The sequence below is a fragment of the Mus musculus genome, chromosome 10 (genome assembly GCF_000001635.26).
Source record: "Mus musculus strain C57BL/6J chromosome 10, GRCm38.p6 C57BL/6J".
NCBI classification, from domain to species: Eukaryota; Metazoa; Chordata; class Mammalia; order Rodentia; family Muridae; genus Mus; species Mus musculus.
The window spans coordinates 75,813,629-75,831,841 of NC_000076.6; the positions used below are offsets into that span (position 1 = coordinate 75,813,629).

The 18,213-nt window shown below is 45.8% G+C and overlaps 1 protein-coding gene across 3 annotated transcripts; it reads right to left on the minus strand.

The window, feature by feature from the left end:
• Positions 1-1,314: 1,314 nt before the first annotated feature.
• Gstt4 (glutathione S-transferase, theta 4) lies at positions 1,315-8,938 on the minus strand. 3 transcript variants are annotated; one of them, XM_030245345.1, is made up of 5 exons: positions 8,684-8,938; positions 7,603-7,715; positions 4,872-5,022; positions 3,571-3,747; positions 1,315-1,630 (listed from the first exon to the last, which is right to left on the minus strand). In XM_030245345.1, exons 3-5 carry the CDS (start codon positions 4,950-4,952, stop codon positions 1,436-1,438), a joined length of 453 nt encoding a protein of 150 aa, XP_030101205.1. In that variant the 5' UTR covers positions 4,953-5,022; positions 7,603-7,715; positions 8,684-8,938; the 3' UTR covers positions 1,315-1,435. The 3 variants fall into 3 exon arrangements, with proteins under 3 accessions (XP_030101205.1, XP_006514334.1, NP_083748.3); XM_006514271.4 differs by having other exon boundaries at positions 1,315-1,598; positions 7,603-7,690; positions 8,684-8,935; NM_029472.3 differs by having other exon boundaries at positions 7,603-7,690; positions 8,684-8,915.
• Between the last annotated feature and the right edge of the window lie 9,275 nt (positions 8,939-18,213).

Here is an 18,213-nt window from a genome sequence, read left to right on the forward strand (position 1 = left end):
ATCAGAAGAGGGTGTCAGATCTCATTACGGATGGTTGTGAGCCATCATGGTTGTGAGCAACCATGTGGTTGCTGGGATTTGAACTCAGGACCTTTGGAAGACCAGTTGGTGCTCTTAACCACTGAGCCATCTCTCCAGCCCTTTTTGAAGTTTTTAATGGATGTTTATTTCATGTGTGTATGTTCATGTGTGTGTGTGTGTGTGTGTGTGTGTGTGTGTGTGCATGTCTGAGAGAGAGAGAGAGAGAGAGAGAGGAAGAGAGAGAGAGAGAGAGAGAGATGGTCAGAGGACAACTTTTGAAAATTGGTTCTCTCCGTCAACCCCAGGAGTCTTGGGGGTTGAATTTGGGTCACCGCAGACTCCTTTATCTGCTGTGCCATTTTATTGGCCCTGCTAAAAATGCCCGATTTCAATCTATTATATTCAGAATATAGTTTTCATCATTTCAATCTTATTGATAACCAAACACAGTGTCCTCTGATGAATATTCCATGTGAATCTGAGAAAAGTATTTAGTCCACTCTTGTGGGGAATGAACTAGGAGGTTCAATTGGCTTATCCCACTGTTCTTTCATAATCCTCTGTCTAGTTATTCTATTCTTTAATTGAACGAAGGTATTGAATTTGCCAACTATTATTAACAAAACTATAATTATATACAGTTTGACTTTTACAGTCTTTTGTGTATGTGTTATGTGTGTGTACATGAAAGTGTGTATGTGCTTGAGTGTGCATGTGTGTGGGCATGTGTATGTTTGACAGTGTGTGTGTGTATGTGTGAGTGTCTGGGCGCATACATGTGTGCATGTGTGCATGTGTGTGTGTGTGCATGTTTATGTGTGATAGTGTGTGCAGGACTGTGTTTGAGTGTTTGGGAGTTTGTGTATATGAGTATGTTGTGTGAATGTGAGAGTGTGTGCATATGTGTGTGTAAGAGTGTGTGTATGTATGAGTGTGTTGTGTGAAGGTGTGTGTGTGTGTATGCGTGTGTTCATGTGTGTGTGCATGTATAGAGCCCAGAAGTTGACCTTTGTTGTTTTACTCTTTCACGGTCTAGCCTTTTTGGAGCTACCATTTCTCTTGATGAACCTGAGGCTTCCCATTTTGGCTAGACTAGCTGTTTAGTGAGCTCTGGGGGCTGCACTTGCACCAGTGGTCCTGGCTTGTGTGTGGGTAGTAGAGACTTTACCCACTGAGCCATCTTCATGGCCCCTTATATTCTTTTTGGACACCAAGATGACTTGTGACTACCTCCTGCTCCTATACCAGGCTCTTTGCTGACACCAACTGTCCCCATAATGGCCATGGAGGCTGTTTCAGGTTTTTTTTTTCTTTTATTAGGTAAAGGAACAGTGTGTTTCTTGGTGACTTCCCTAGGGAAAGAGGCTCAAAAGGCAAAGACGGCTGGCCCCTGTAGAACGAATGCTCTCTTGGATCACTTAAACTTCTGCAGAAAGTCACAAATCCTCATCTTGATCGTAGGGTCTAGTGTCGAACAGTCCCAGTTTGGTAACTTCACCAGTCTTTCATGAGCCTCCCAGAAGAGGCCAGAGCCGATGGCTAACTCCACCCGCATTCGCCATTCTGCAAGCTTAGAGCTGACAAAGACATTGTGATTACTCCCCATTGGCTGTAAATAAACAAAACAGAAGATCTGGTCAGCAGAGGAACCAGCTGTACCACCAGCCTCTGCTAAGAGAGTGTCATGCACTGCCCCCTTCTTGGTAAGTTTCAGCTATGCAGTCTATGGGAAGCAGGCACAGAAGATCCTGATCCAAGATAAGAAATCCTGACCCAGGTAGCTCACACTACTCTACTCTATGTGTCTGACCTTCTTCCAGGGAAGGCCCTTATTTCCAAAAAAGGAGCTCAATTTCCCAACACATGCCGTGTTGCTCCTTCTGTAATCAGGCACAAGGGCAAAAAGAGGAGGCTCATCATACAGTTTGCTTAGCACTTTAGCAGCCTCATTAAGAACTATGTACCTGGGGCTGGAGAGATGGCTCAGCAGTTAAGAGCACTGCCTATTCTTTCAGAGGTCCTGAGTTCAATTCCAGCAACCACATGGTGACTCATAACCCTCTGTAATGGAATCTGATGTCCTCTTCTGGGGTGTCTGAAGACAGTGACAGTGTACTCATATAAATTAAATAACCAAATAAATAAATCTTTTTTAAAAAATTATGTACCCACAGTGTTCCAAAGGCCCCCCAAGGAGTGAATTCAATGGACTGTGGAGAGCATAGAGGTCAAAGTGTAATATCCAAAATAAAAGTCCCTTCAAAAGGACTTTCCAAACTATACTAGCAGGCCAAGTACAGAGCCAGATTTAAAAAAAAAAAAACAAAAACAAAAACAAAAAAAACAAACTGGCTCACTAAATAAATATAGAAACATAGTTTTAACGGTCAAAAACAAGATTAGCAATTCCCCTGCCCTGCCTCACACTAAAAACCACAAGACAGACAAAATGAGAGTCACCTATACAAACCAACCAATGTCTAAAAAGGTTATTGGCTGCACAAATTAAATTATGCCAAACTACCCTGGTGCCTATATCCAGCCCTTACAAAGGTATAAAAAGTGTGTTCTTTCTTTGTTCTGGGTCTCTCCCCCAGCCTGCATGTTGAGAGGGGGTTCCCCAACATGTTGGATAAGTAAAATCCTCATGGGTTTTGCAACAATGGCGGTCTCTGTGGTCTTTGTGAGTGAGGGTCTTTTGACAAGCTACAACAAAAGCATAGGGTCCTGTGCTTGGTGCAGGCCAGAATAGTTCTTCTTGTGTAGTTCTACACTACACATTGGCCAAGGACTAAAGTTACTACTTTGAATGCTGGCCAGAAACTATGATAGCCTTTCAAGAGACTGGCCAATGAGCTGAGGCTGTAGCTCAGTAGGTAGAGTGAAAACAAAGCATGCATACAGCACACCACGAAACAGGCATTTTGTATGTACCTGTAATCCCCACATTAGAGAGGCAGCATCAAGACTGTCAAAAGCTGAAGGCCATCCACAGCTAAATAGCTAGTCTGAGGCCAGCCTGGGACACAGGAGACCCTATCTTAAGAGAAGGACATTCAGCTGCCAGACGTGGTGGCGCACACCTTTAATCCCAGCACTTGGGAAGCAGAGGCAAGAAGATTTCTGAGTTTGAGGCCAGCCTGGTCTACAGAGTGAGTTCCAGGACTAGCCAAGGGCTATACAGAGAAACCCTGTCTCAAAAAAAAAAAAAACAAAAAGGAAGAAAGAAAGAAGGGAGGGAGGGAGGGAGGGAGGGAGGGAGGGAGGGAGGGAGGGAGGGAGGGAGGACATTCGGACTGGAGAGATGGCTCAGCGATTAAGAGCACTGACTGCTCTTCCAGAGGTCCTGAGTTCAATTTCCACCAACCACATGGTGGTTCACAGCCATCTGCAATGAGAATCCAATGTCCTCTTCTGGTGTGTCTGAGGATAGCGACAGTGTACTCACATACAATAAATAAATAAATCTTAAAAGAAAAGATTAAAAAACAACAAAATTTCCCCTCTTCCTGGACTTACCTCCCCCTCCACCCCACCTCCACCCCGTACCTGCATCATTTCTACCAGCGCCACCAAGTCAGCCAGTGAGATATGGTCCCCAGTGATGAACATCTTGTCCTGCAGAAACTTCTCCTCAAATTGCTGTAGGTTTCTCTTCACCTCATCCAGTGTCTTCTCTAATCTCTCAGTGGGAACCTCCTCACCCGTGATCATTGGGATTATCAACTGACCCGGAAGGGAAGAGGACAGGTGAAGAGGCAGTACTCCAGCCCCATCCCCTGCGAGGCTTCTGTATTCCTGTCTGCTAGATAGAGCTTGGACAGTTCCAAGGCTGGAAAGTGATTTGGGCCATTCTCAAGCAGCAGCTACCAAGGGCCATGTGTTCAAAAGGATATGGAGGCCCAGATGACAATGAGTCCTGTGATTTGAGTGTGTCTCACTTGTCAAAGGTGACATATTGGGAGTCCAGGACTCATGGTGATGTGAGAGTGGCTAGAATCTTTAAAACATGGAGTCTAACTGGGGGTGCTGCCTTCAGAAGGAGTCAAGATGGACATGGGTAATACTTAGAAGAGCAAGCTATTATTAAAGAACAAGACCAGTGCCTTGTCCCAGCTCTGACTTCCTATCTTAGTGCTTGCTTACACTGTAATAGCATCTGCTAGGAGGCCCTCTCTAGAGCTGGTGCCATGCTGTTTAGACTTCCTGTTTCCAAAACTATGAGCTAAATAAACCTCTTTTCTTCATAAGTTACCCAGCCTGCAGCATCTTATTATAGCAATGGAAAATGGACTTTAAAAAAAACACAAGGAGTGGGGCTGGAGAGATGGCTCAGTGGTTAAAAGCTCTTCTAGAGGTCCTGAGTTCAATTCCCAGTGGTTAAAAGCTCTTCTAGAGGTTCTGAGTTCAATTCTCAGCAACCACATGGTGGCTCACAACCATCTATAATTGGATCTGATATCCTCTTCTGGTGTGTCAGCAATAGGATGCTTATATACATTAAATAAATAAATCTTTTTTTAAGTGGGTATTTTTAAAATAAAATTTTAAAAAACACATGGAGAAAATTAAAACTAGGGATATATGTGTGCCGGTTGTCACCTATAAATTTGCTGATATTCTCTAATTCAAGAACAAAGCTTTCTGAGTGCTGTCTTGGCCCTTTCTAGTGCCCCTTCCCCTTTGGTATACTATTTTCTCCTACTTAACAGTTCATTCCACACTCTCAGTAGCGCCGTAAGGTAGGCAGGCATGGGATTAGAGAAAATGAAGGGAGGGGCCAGGACTGGACTTGAGGTTTTCTGTTTGTTTCCCCCCTGTTCCTGAGTCCCAGGCTGGGCCTTGCTCACCTTAATCCACAGGATCTTGCTCATGGGCACCTGAATAGCTGTATGCTGCCAGGCCATAAACTCGTCCACGCGGGCACGCATGTGCAGATCCGGTGGGTACCAATGGGAAGGCGCACTGTACTTGCGACATAGGTAGAAGAGGATAGCCACACTAGAGAAAGGGCAAATCAGTGGGGGACACTGTTTGTACCTTCTGAGAGCCCTGACACCACCCCAGCACGGCCTGATTGATTAAAAGCGCATCTTCAGCAGCAGGAAGACAATAGGTAATTCCACCAGGGAAAGGACAAACCCAAAGGATTCTAAAAAGCCTGCCCCCTAGCTGTCAGGTTAGTCCAGTAATCAGCAAACAGGGAGGAAGACCAAAAGGGGGCACAGGGATGGATGGATGGCGTTAAGTAAGGGCAGTGCCAATAGGGAGCAAAGAATGTGAGATTCCAGCGGAAGCGAAGAACACCTGGAGAGTGGGGACGTGTGGCTGTAGGGACAATCTGGGCCGTGGGACGTGGAGGACGACTGCCAGGGATGCTTCGGAATGAGTTTAGTCTTAATTATCTTTTAATTTTTCATTTTTGTGTATGAGGTTTTTTTTCCCCCATGTGTATGTCTGTTTGTCACTTGTATGTCTGGTGCCCATACCGGCTGGAAGATGGAGTTTGATCCCCAGGTGGAGCCATCTCTCCAGCCCCTAAACTTAATCTTTAAGATCATGAGGGTTGAGAGGATCTATCCCTCCAGTTAGAAGAGGTGGAATATCTCAGGGACGCCAGGATGGTAGCTCAAGCAACAACCCAACCCAGCAAGAGGTATTGGTCTCTCGGGGATGGGCATGGGATAAGATAGTAGGAAGAAAAAAATACAGGAGAGGGCTTCAGAAAGAGGGATGGCCCAAGCTTGCTCACTGACAGCCAGTGTCTGTCACTAACAACAAACACACAAGGAGGCCAGTGAGAAACAAAGCCAACCGGTGTTTTGGGGTTGTTGTTTGTTTTACTTACATCAGGGATTAGCACCAACCAAAGAACATGCACAGGCTGGACCTGAGCCTCCCTGCACATGTGTAACAGATGTGCAGCTTGGTCCTCATGTAAAGTGCCAAACAACTGGAACAGGGGCTATCACAAAAGCTGTGGCCTGCATGTGGGATATGTTCTTCTATCTGGGCCACCTTGCCTGGCCTCAGTGGGAGAGGAAGCACCTAGCCTCGCAGAGACTTGGAAGTGTCGGGGTCAAGGGGGGAGGGGTCCCCATGTGCTCAGCAGAGAAAAGGGGGTGGGGAAAGGGTTGTAGAAGGGGGTGACTGGAAGGGGAGCAATGAGCAGGATGTATGGTGAATAAGTAAAAAAATAAATGTATTTAAAACATAAATTGAGAGGGTTTGAATGTCCCTACTACTAAAACTTAGGTAGATGTTGGCTTCCCATGGGAGGTTTTAGGTGGTGGGACAGCTAAGCATGATCGAATTGCAAGGGCAGATTGATTCATGTGTGGCTAAAATAATTATTAGGTTACCAGCTTGCCACAGGTGGCTTTGTTATACAACAAACACGCTCTGACTCACTTGATGGCTCACCATGTTGTAATCTCTGTGTTGCTAGGACCCAGGGGGAAGGAGATGCTAAGCAGGTGTCAGTTCCACTCTGATGGGCTTTGCAGCCTCTAGAACCATGAACTAAAGTCAGCCCCGGCTCTTTACAGTCACCCACACCACCATATTCAATCAAAGCAAGCCAAAACAGACTAGGACAGGGAACACAGTTAAAGAGGGGCTAGAGCGGTCGCTCAATGCTTAAGAGCACTTGTGGCTCTCACAGAGGACCCTGGTATGGTTCCTGGCACCACACGGTGATTCACAACTATTCATGACTCCGTTTCCAGATCTTATGAGCTCTACTAACATCCCAGTCACCAGGCAGGCACACGATGCACATACATGCATGCAGGAAAAATACCCACACACGTAAAATAAATGTGTGTGGGGGGGGCAGGAAAATATTTATGATGCGATCAGAGACTTGAAGGCAAGCCGACTACAGACTGGAATCTGGAAAAGGCAGATAAGTTTATTTGCTGTCATAATAGTATTGAGTGATGTGTGTTTCAGAGTCTTCATTGCTTCATAGAATGTCCATAGGTAAAGTGATGGGGTGTTTGAGAGAAAGAGGAGCAAGGTGTAGAGGTGAAAATGGGGTAGAGTGGACTAGCTGCAGAAGCTTGAGATGGCTATGCTGTGTGTGTGTGTAAATGGTTGTGCTGCGTGTGTGTAAATGGATGTGCTATGTTTATGTGTGTGTGTGTGTGTGTGTAAATGAATGTGCTGTGTGTGTGTAAAGGGTTGTGCTGTGTTTGTGTGTGTGTGTAAATGGATTGCTGTGTTTGTGTGTGTATGTGTGTGTGTAAATGAATGTGCTCTGTGTGTGTGTGTGTGTGTGTGTGTGTGTACATAAATGGATGCACTGTGTATGTGTCTGCATGTACACATAAATTTTTCCATAGACCAAAATAAATAAATAGACTAGCCTGATGTTGCAAACCTTTAATCCTAATAATCAGGACAAAGAGACAGATGGATCTCTTTTGAGTTTTGTCTACACAGTGAATTCCATGCCAGCCAGGACTACTTAGAGAGACCTTGCTTCAACTCAGTAAATAAAGAAATATACAAATAAATAAAGAAATATACTCCCAAGGCGTCTCCCGGAAGGAGCAAAGATGGCGGCAGGAGCCTTACCTTTCAGATAAGATGAACTTGCCGTCCTTGAGGCTGGGAAGCTTCCTCAGGGGGTTGATTTCGATGTATTCCTTGCTATGGTGGTGACCTGAGTGGGCAGGGAGGGTCTGGGGCTTTGGAGACCCCAGAAAAAAAGAGAAAAAAAGAACTTGGGCTTCTAGAGGGAAAAGCTCCCGTTTGTCCCCAGCCCTTGTGACCTTCCTTCCCCAGGGATCAGGACAACTTTTGGCTTCCAGAAGCTAAAAAGTTCAGCCTTCACTCAAGGCCTGAAGTCACAACATGTGTGTCAACCTCAGCCCTAAGGGACCTAAGTGCCACCTTCAATCTTGTCACCTCTGGCTTACTCTGCTTCTCCTTTGAGGAGATTGGCCAACTGAATCTGAATCTGGCAACTTGGGGGACACTGCAGATGTGCCCAAAGTCCCCTGATATCTATGTAGAATTCCACAGCAGGTATGAACATTAACTGTGCCTGGCCAACTATTGGTATGAGGAAACCCTATGGGGGCTCCACCACATGTCTTCCATTTCTACAGCTCCCAGATCTCTTTTCTAGTCTAGAGCCTGTGACTCTTCAAGCTTAGCTTTTAGAGACTCCTTGGCGTCTTGGATGCCCATCCACTGATCCTCACTTGGGGTATATGGGTCTGTGCAACCCTAAGTACATATTTCTTCATACTTCTTTCTCCTCCTCCTTTTCCCTTTTTATCTGTGTATGTGCGTGTGAACATGTAAGAGCTGACGCCCAAACCCAGGATCTTCCCTGGCATGCTAGGCCAGTGCTTTCTCACTGAGCCCCAATCCTAGTCCCAGTTTGAACACTGGGAAAGGGTAAGAACAGACCGGAAGAGGGTGGGCACCACTCCTTCCTTTACCCCCAAAGGTCCTATTCACGGCAACAGGGAGACATTCATTCTTGGTGACCAGCTAATGTAGACTAGATGGGACATGGCCTGATCACCTTGGTATCTGTTTCACCTCTGCTCCCCTTGCTGACCTTCGACCCTCAGACACATTGTCACTGGGTACCCTGGCAGTTAGCGCCTCAGGACCAGGCTGCCTGGCAGTACTAGGAACTGACCTTTTAATAGATCCACAAATTGGAAGTCGAAGGGGATGCCATTCTTCCTGGCAAAAATGTAGACAGCGCGGCAAGGCGCCGACAGCAGATCCATGTACAGCTCCAGGCCCATGTTGAAATGCTTTATTAGGGGGCCCACAGCTACAGCGGGTGTCCCACAGACCCAGCCTGGGGCTAGCCTGAGCACCTGGCTCTGGGCCCTCTCCCTCCTGATCTGAGGAACCTGCATTCTGGAACTTCCCTACCTTGATGTACTTATGAGGCCAGTCACCTGGAATTCTTACCACAGCAAGGATTCTAAGGAGAGCTGGGGGTGGTGCGGGGCTGGGATAGGCTCCTGTTATGTGTAAGCTCTGTGGTTTAGCCTCATAGACATCTGTCTGAGAAGGCTCCATGCTTGAGCCTTCCCAGGGCCAGCCCCTCTCTGAAAAACAGGACAAGAGAGGCTTTGAATATCCAGAATGAGAAAAAGACAGAGACTGAGTTTGCATAGCCTGGAGTAAAGACTGGGGCATCCATGGGTAAATCTCTGAAACGTGATTGGGAAAAGATTGGAGAGAGGTAGTCAGTACATCTTGGACTTTAAATGTCCTCTGAAGCCCATGCCTTAAAGGTATAGTTCCTTCTGGGCAGTGGTGGTGCATACCTTTCATCCCAGCACTTGGGAGGCAGAGGCAGGCAGATTTCTGAGTTCAAGGCCAGCCTGTTCTACAGAGTGAATTTCAGGACTATACAGAGAAACCCTTCTCAAACAAAACAAAACAAAACAAAACAATAAACAAACAAAAAGGTATAGTTCCTGGAAGCAGGGAATGGGGGTGGGGGCTTTAAAAGGTGGGGCATAGAGAACTGGCAGTGTAGCCCAGTGGTAGAGAGTTTAGGTTGTATCATATAGAAAGCCCAGGATCCATCCCGAGTACTGAAGGTGAGGTTTGATTGAAAGCACTGGCTCACTGAGAACATTTTCTTGAAGGACTGGAAGGTGTTGGCTCATAGAAGACATTTCCTTGAAGGGGACTATGGAAATGGTTCTCTCTCTCTCTCTCTCTCTCTCTCTCTCTCTCTCTCTCTCTTTTTTCCTGGTCATGAGGTCAACAGCTCTCTTTGCCACACACACTTCCCATCATTTCTAACCCGGCCACCAGAGGCTTGAAAGCAATGGGCTCACCCACTGAAGCATGACTTTTTACATTTACATCCCCTTTACATTTTTAAGCCAAACTAACCTTTTTTTCCTTTAAAAAAAAAATTTTAGGGGCTGGAGAAATGGCCCAGTGGTTAAAAGCACTGGATGCTCTTCTAACCCCAGCACCCACATGGAGGCTCACAACCACCTGTAACTCTAAGCCCAGAATATCTGATGCCCTCTTCTGGCCTCCATGGTCACCAGACATGCATGTGGTACATAGACAAACATTCAGGCAAAACACCTATACATATATTTTTTATTTAAACATTTTTATTTTAAAATTATATATATCAAGAGGAGTACATGAGTAAGTATAGTAGAATCATTTTAAGCTTAACCCCAACTTTCTTACAAATAAATGAGACTCACATTTTATTTGGCTTTGACAGTTGGGGGGGGGTGTAGCAAACCTCTGATCTAATCTCCTAACTGATGGCCTGGCTACCTCCCCCATTGGTGTACCCCGAGATTCTTGCTGTTTCTCCTGGCCATGTGCTCATTGTCTATCTCCCCTCATGGCAGCTTCCTCTCTGTCTCTTCCTCCTTTCCCTTTGGTCTCTCTCCTCTGACCAGATCACACCAAACCCACCTACCTCTACTCCCTCCATAAAATTGGCTGTAGCCATTTTTATTTAATCAATAGTTTCAAATCAAGGATCAAAGTTTGCACCACAAAAGCTTGTAAACCTGAGAAGTCACTCATAGGTCTAGACCGTCCTGTAGAGAATTTAGCATCACAAGACATAACAACAGTCCAAACCTCAACAGATGAGATACCTAGTGTAAGACCCTAAGGCCTTAGTATTGAGTGCGCAACTCCCGAAACACAACTTGACAATAGATCGCTGCAATGGCAAGAGGTTTATTGTTCCGACACATGTTGGGTTGCTCAGCCTCAGGGAGACTCAACCCCATATTCAAAAAGCACAGTTCTTTTATACTCTTTTTATGGTGGGTTATTATGATTGGTCAGCAAAGCAACAGTCTGTTTTAAACTTATGAATCAACTATTAACGTCACAGTTATTAATGCAGGCTATTAGCATCACGGGGATTCTAGCGACAAGGTCAGGGTAGTTTGTGGTTTTTCTCAGAATTCAGTGTGGGGTAGGGTAGGGGAATTTTTCTGAGAACTGTTATTTTTGTTATGGTTATTTTTCTGAGAACAGCTCATCTTGTCTTGGCAGCTGTAGGCTTAGTCATTTTGACCATTAAAACTGTACAGTTTGGAAAGTCCCTTCAGAAAGGAAGAGGCTGGGTGGCCTTGATGGAAAGTCCCTTCAGAGGGGGAAGGGGATGGGTGGTCTCGAACTTATTTTGGATTCTACACTGGGGAATCCAGAAGTCAGCACTGGTTCCCCTAGAGCTGGAGTTACAGGTGGTTGTGAACTAGCCAACAGGAACTGAACTCTGCTCCGCTGCAAAAGCAATAAACACCACCAAGTGCTGAACCGTCTCTCCCAATCTCCCTTTTTCTTTATAAGTTAACTGTCTAGGGTATTTAGTTACAGTGATAGAAGCTAAAATACTGGAGGAATTCAGGGAAAAAAGGTGCAACATCAAGGATGCTCAGAGTGTGGCCCACCAGACTCTACCATGCAGAAGCCCAGAAATGCCCTGGCCTTGATTAAAGCAACATAGATCATACTGTGCACCTCGGCAGCTATGGAAGAAGGCTAATAGGGATCCATGATGAAGCCACAATGTGGCTTTAGGCTACATGGTCATATTAACTAATTTCCTCTTTGCAGCAATAAATTCTTGAGCAAACAAGATAGGGAAGAAGGAAAAGTTAATTTGATCTCATAGCCCAGCATGGTGGAAATCTAGGGAGGGGAGAGTGGGCAGGCAGTGTCTTGAGGGAGCTGGTTATATTGCTTCTGAGGTCAGAAACAAGATAGTTGTAAATGCTACTGTTCAAGTCACATTTATTGTCATCCAGTCTGGGACTCAGGACTGAAGAATAACACTACCCACTTTCTTTCTTTCTTTCTTTCTTTCTTTCTTTCTTTCTTTCTTTCTTTCTTTCTTTCTTTCTTTCTTTCTTTCTGTTGTTGTTTTTGAGACAGGGTTTCACTGTATAGCCCTGGCTGTCCTGGAACTCACTCTCTAGAACCAGGCTGGCCGCTAACTCAAAAATCTGCCTGCCTCTGCCTCCCAAGTGCTGAGATTAAAGGCATGTACCACCCGTGTCTGGTGACACTACCCACTTTCAAGTGGGTCTTCCCACTTGATTGAACTCAGTCAAGAAAATCCCTCACAGGCATGGCCTGAGACCTGTCCCCTAGGTAACTCTAGATCTTGTCAAGTTGATAAGGACAAAAATCTTGGAAGATGCCCTGTCTTCCTAGGTCTCACTTCCCCAGAACGACATGTGGATCAGGAGAGAATTCAGAGTATGTCTGTAACAGTACCATGCATGGCAGAAAGCAAGGTACTTCTGAAGCTGCTGTTCCAGCTTCTATACCAGTGGAGGTTCCCACCAAGCCTATGGTTTCTCTGTGGCTGTCGTATGAACTTAGGGATATCCTGAACTTCTCCAGCTCCCAGCATGATCTGACTATGGGTCTAACAGCCAGCTGAGGTCTAGCTTTAAAGAGACTATACTTCAGGCCATGGCTGCTGGCAGGTGGGTATGAAGGCCTCTCTTACATTCAATCTATGAATACCACTATACCTACCAGGGAGACCTACTCAGTAGCCAGGAAGGTTCTTGCTGCTTGAGCCACTTATATAGTTGTTGCGGAGCTGAACTCAGCCTTCTCACTAGCTGTTGAACATGCACAGCACCCGAGGCTTCCTCAGTGAGAAAGACCCAAGAGACTAGGCTAAGAGAGCAGTTCACCCTGGGTACTCACAAGTTTCCTTGACCCTATCTGCCTGTCTTCCTCACTACCAACAATCAGTGATGTGCGTTGGGATCTTCTGAGGATCCTTGGAGGAAAGTTTTCTGTGATTGATTGATGATGTCTATTCAGGGCAAGGAATGGAAGGCAGTCAGTATATGTTCCAACTGGTACCCTCCATCACTTGCAGTCCTGGCCCTTGCACCAGTCTGTAGGACACTGTTGAGGAGGCCTGATGGTTTATAAATGCGTAGCCCAGGGAGTGGCACTGTTGGGAGGTGTGGCCTTGTGGGTGTGGGCTTTAATACCCTTGTCCTAGGTGCCTGGAAGTCAGTCTTCCACTAGCAGCCTTCAGATGAAGATGTAGAACTCTCAGCTCCGTCTGCACCATGCCTGCCTGGACACTGCCATGCTCTCACTTTGATGATAATGGAATGAACCTCTGAATCTATAAGCCAGCCCCAATTAAATGTTCTGCTCTTCCAGAGGTCCTGAGTTCAATTCCCAGCAACCACACGGTGGTTCGCAACCATGTGTAATGGGATCTGATGTCTTCTTCTGGTGGTTCTGAAAAAGGCCTCAGTGTGCTCATATAGATAAAATAGATAAATTGAAGAGAAGAAGAGGAAGAAGGGGAGGCTTATTCTGGCTCACAATTTGAGAGTGAAGTTGGAGACTATAGAGGCCAGGTGGCAGGGATAGGAACACCCAGTTTCATTGTCGCCACAGCCAAAGCAGAAAGAGATAAATCCTCGCATTCTTCTTTTCTCACTGTCTTGGATCCTATCCGATGAGATCAAGGCACGCATATTTAGGAAATCCCTTTACAGACTCGCCAAGAGCCAGTGTTTCCTAGATATTTCTAAATCCAGTCAAGCTGACGAGATTAACCGTCAAACAGAAAGGGAGTTGGGACTTTGTTTGCCAACACTGATCTTTTACTCACACCTGAACATTTAACCAGGTTCTCCACGGCTCTGCCATCAGGGAAGGAGCCCCGCAACTGCTTCCTGTCTGTGCCGCATCTTTATTTGCTCCACTTCCGGCCTCCCAGGAAAGGCTCACTGCCATTAAAGGTCTCCTCCTGCTTCCTCCCTGGACCATGTTTCGGCAGGCATTTCCTTCTGCAGGGACCCAGGTCTGCCCTCTGTCTGGGCCTCACTCATCCCTGTTAGCATCTCCACTCCACACGAGGGAAGCAGCCCTACCCTGTGGGCTAGCATCACGGAAATGTCTGAAGTTCAAGTCTGGTCACTTTGCCCCTCCGTGCGGTACTCTCTCCATGTGCTCACCATGGTCACACCCCCTAGGCCTATTTTGGCCTGGGCACTTCTGTTGTGGTGTGGAGGGGTAAGCTATGGGCAGCAGAGTCACTGTGGACCTGGAGGACAACTCCTGTGTGCAAGGGGAGCCAGGGTTTGGCTTCCATACTGGAAGATGCTGATTGAGTAGGGTGTGGGGTTGGCTGCAAGCCTGAGTCACCCAGGCCTTCCTGGGCTCCTAGCCAAGACCTCCTAGGAAGTTGGCAGGACCCCATTCTGAAACCTGAGGAAGTAAGAGTCATTCTCTGGACCTGACACACAGAGTTTGGCCATGCTTATCACAGGCTCTGAAGCCAACCAGTAGTTAGGACTGTGGGAGATGGATACCCCCAACACACGCGTAGGCACGCTCACACACACACACACACACACACACACAAATTCATACTGTGTGCAGATGACATCTTCCATGGTTTCAGGAACAGCTCATGGCTCAACTGGATGAGTGAAGTCCCCTCCACACACACCCTTTTGTCACTCTGACTGTGTCAAGCAAGATCACTGTGCCAGCTACTTTATGCCAACTTGACACAAGCTAGAGTCATCAGAGAGGAAGGAGCCTCACTTGAGAAAATGCTCCATAAGATCCAATCAGGGTGTAGGCAAGCCTAAAGCACATTTTCTTCATTAGTGATTGATGGGGGGAGGCCCAGCCCACTATAGGTGGGGGTATCTCTGAGCCGGAGGTCCTGGGTTCTATAAGAAAGCAGGCTGAGCAAACCAGTGAGCAGCATTCACTCTGTGGCCTTGGCCTCTGCACTAGTTCCTGCCTTCAGGTCCCTGCTCTGTTTGAGTTCCTGTCCTGAACTCCTATGATATGGAAATGCAAACTGAATAAACTTTCCCATGACCTTGCTTTTTGATCATGGTGTTTCATCACAGCAATAGAAATCCTAAGACAGTCACTGTGATCAAGTAACAGGATGTGGCTGCTGTCCCTGGAATGAGGAACTAGGACACAGGTGCAGGGCTGAATCTTGGCTAGGACCTAGCTTCTCTCCAAGGATAGGCTCTGCTCTGGAAGCCATAGGGAACACAACCAACTTGCTGTTCCAAAGTGGAGGAGGAGGGCCTGGGCTAGGAGCCAGAGTTGGCCTATAGCCCAGGCAAACAGAATCTGTCTCATGAAGGCAAGTAGGCCCAACAGAGCAAGGGGTCACCCACTAAGGCCTGGGGTAGGAATCTGGGCTCTGGTCTGACATGCTCAAATGTGCCAGAATCCCCTGGCCCACACTGCCAGGAGCTGTCTCTGATTCATCAACCCAGGCAAGCTCCCCATTGCTTGAGAACCCATGCCCTCTCCACAGTACACAGTTCACTGACTTCCTGAGAAGAGGTTCTGTTCAACCAGATAGGTCAGTGATTGGCAGACCAAAGAAATGATTCTACCCAAGTCTAGCTTAAGCTTGGTGGGGAATGGGTTTCCTGGGGTTACTCGCAGGAGCATGAATAACACAATAGCCATGGCGTTACTCAAAGGCCCATCAGTCTTAGGGTTTCTATTATTGCAATGAAACACCCTGAACAAAAATCAAGTTGGGGGGAGGGGAGGGTGTATTTGGCTTACACTTCCACATCATGGCTCATCACCAAAGGAAGTTGGGACAAGGACTCAGGACAGAAACTCAAACAGGGCAGGAACCTGGAGTCAGGAGCTGATGCAGAGGCCATGGAGGAGCATCATCAATATAGTATACCAATGTGATATTTTGTGGAAGAAACAGATGATCAAGATACCTTGTAAGTTATGACATAGGGTAGGAGAGCTAATTTATCCTTAAGGCAAGCCTGTAAAGGTGTACTGCTGGTCTTGCCAACTGAAAGCAAATTGCTTCTAGAGATCTTTATGGACAACTACCAGAAAAGGGGTGGGGGGGGGGCATTTGCTAAACAAACAGCTGTATACCAGGTACCAGGAGAGGTGGTAACTTGCTCAAATAAGAACACTACATCTGGTACAGCAGCTGTAGTCGGAGTTACTACCTGATTTAGTTTTCAATAGTCAACTGTCATTCTCTATGATTCATCTGTCTTCTGCACTGGCCAGATAGGAGAGTTAAAGGGAGATGTGGTGGGAACCACCACCTCTGCATCTTTCAAGTCCTTGAAGGTGGCACTAATTTATGCAGTTCCTCCAAGGCATGTGATACTGTTTCTGATTGACTTCTTCCATTTAGCATAGTCCTAAACAGCATAGCCCTCTTTCCATAGGTCAGATCTGTCACAGCAGTAACCCACAATCCTGGTGCCAACTTTTTTAGGATTTCTGTTGCTACAACAAAACACCATGGCCAAAAAGCAAGTTGGGGAGAAAGGGGTTTATTTGGCTTATACTTACATATTGCTGTTCATTTTGAAGGACAGGAACTCAAACAGGGCAGGATCCCGAGGGCTGCAGCTGATGTAGAAGCCATGGAGGAGTGTTGTTTACTGGCTTGTTTCCCCTGGCTTGCTCAGCCTGCTCTCTTACAGAAGCTAGGACCACCAGCCCAGGGATGGCACCACCCACCATGGTCTGGGCCCCTCCCTGAAATGATCACTAATTGAAAAAATGCCCTACAGCTGGATCTCATATAGGCATTTCCTCACCTGAGGTTTCTTCCTCTCCTCTCTGATGACTGTAGCTTTTGTCAAATGGACACAAAACTAGCCAGTATGCCCAGCTTTACTGCTGATAAATTAAAATTTGAGTGTATTTTTTTTTTCTGGGAATTGAGTAATCAAAGGCGGAGCAGAAGCCTCTGACTGAGATGGAAGATTTTCTGTGATGTAATACTGACTTTCCTGCTGTGATGACCTCTATGATAATCTTAGCTGTCTTTGCAGCATGTTAATATCTTGTTAACATTTTTTCCCCATTTTCTGTTTTATAGGAATCCTGTGACTCGCTTGTGGAAGTCAGAGGACAGTTTGCAGCACTTGGCTTCTCTCCTTCCACTCCCTAGGCTCTAGTGATGGAACACAAGTCAACAGCCTTGGCTGTAAGTATCCTCAGAGGCTGATCCATCTGGTTGACCTCTTAATTCTTTTTTTTTTTTTAGGATTTATTTATTTATTATATGTAAGTACACTGTAGCTGTCTTCAGACACACCAGAAGAGGGCGTCAGATCTTGTTACGGATGGTTGTGAGCCACCATGTGGTTGCTGGGACTTGAACACTGGACCTTTGGAAGAGCAGTCGGGTACTCTTACCCACTGAACCATCTCACCAGCCCAACCTCTTAATTCTTAATGTTAAATCCTTTCTGTTGTGTGTTCTCACCCATGGACACACTTGGAGGCTTACATAACAATGTAAATAAATCAGGTTTGTTGTTACTTGTAAACTATCTGAGGAGATAAAAATGTTTGCCCAAAGACATCTTATTTATTCTTACACTTCAATGACTAATTCTTGTAAAACACCATCTACCTCCCTGAATGGCTTGTTATGATCATTTTTTTTGCCCGTGTAATAATTTTATGTGGATTGTTATGTGACTTTTCTATGATTAACCATAATGTTTCACGGAGTCATAATTTGATTCCATGCATATTATAGGACAGTATAATAAAACCAATTAACGAGCTGGGCGTGGTGGCGCACACCTTTAGTCCCAGCACTCGGGAGGCAGAGGCAGGTGGATTTCTGAGTTCGAGGACAGCATGATCTACAAAGTGAGTTCCAGGACAGCCAGAGAAACCCTGTCTCAAAACAAACAAAAAAACCAATAGCTCTTTATTCCTTAAACTATTCAGACTCTTTATTATAATAAAACACAGATGTCTACCAACTTTTGATTGGTTTCTTTGGGTGTGTTACTGTTTTTTTTTTTTTAAAGCATCTTTTATATATTATTGATTTGGGTCTCCTATAGGTTGTGTATACTGTACCTTAAGAGAAGCATGCTAAGGATAGCTGGTGTTCCTTTTAAAGCTTCTCTCAGAGTCAGAGAGGGAGCCAGGATAAAAGACTGGGGCAAAAAGAAACGTTAAGAAAAAAAAGGAAAGGGGTTGGTGAGATGTCTCAGTGGGTAAGAGCACCCGACTGCTCTTCCAAAGGTCCGAAGTTCAAATCCCAGCAACCACATTGTGGCTCACAACCACCCGTAATGAGAGTCTGAAGACAGCTACAGTGTACTTACATATAATAAATAAATAAATAAATATTTTTTAAAAAAAAGAAAAAAAAGG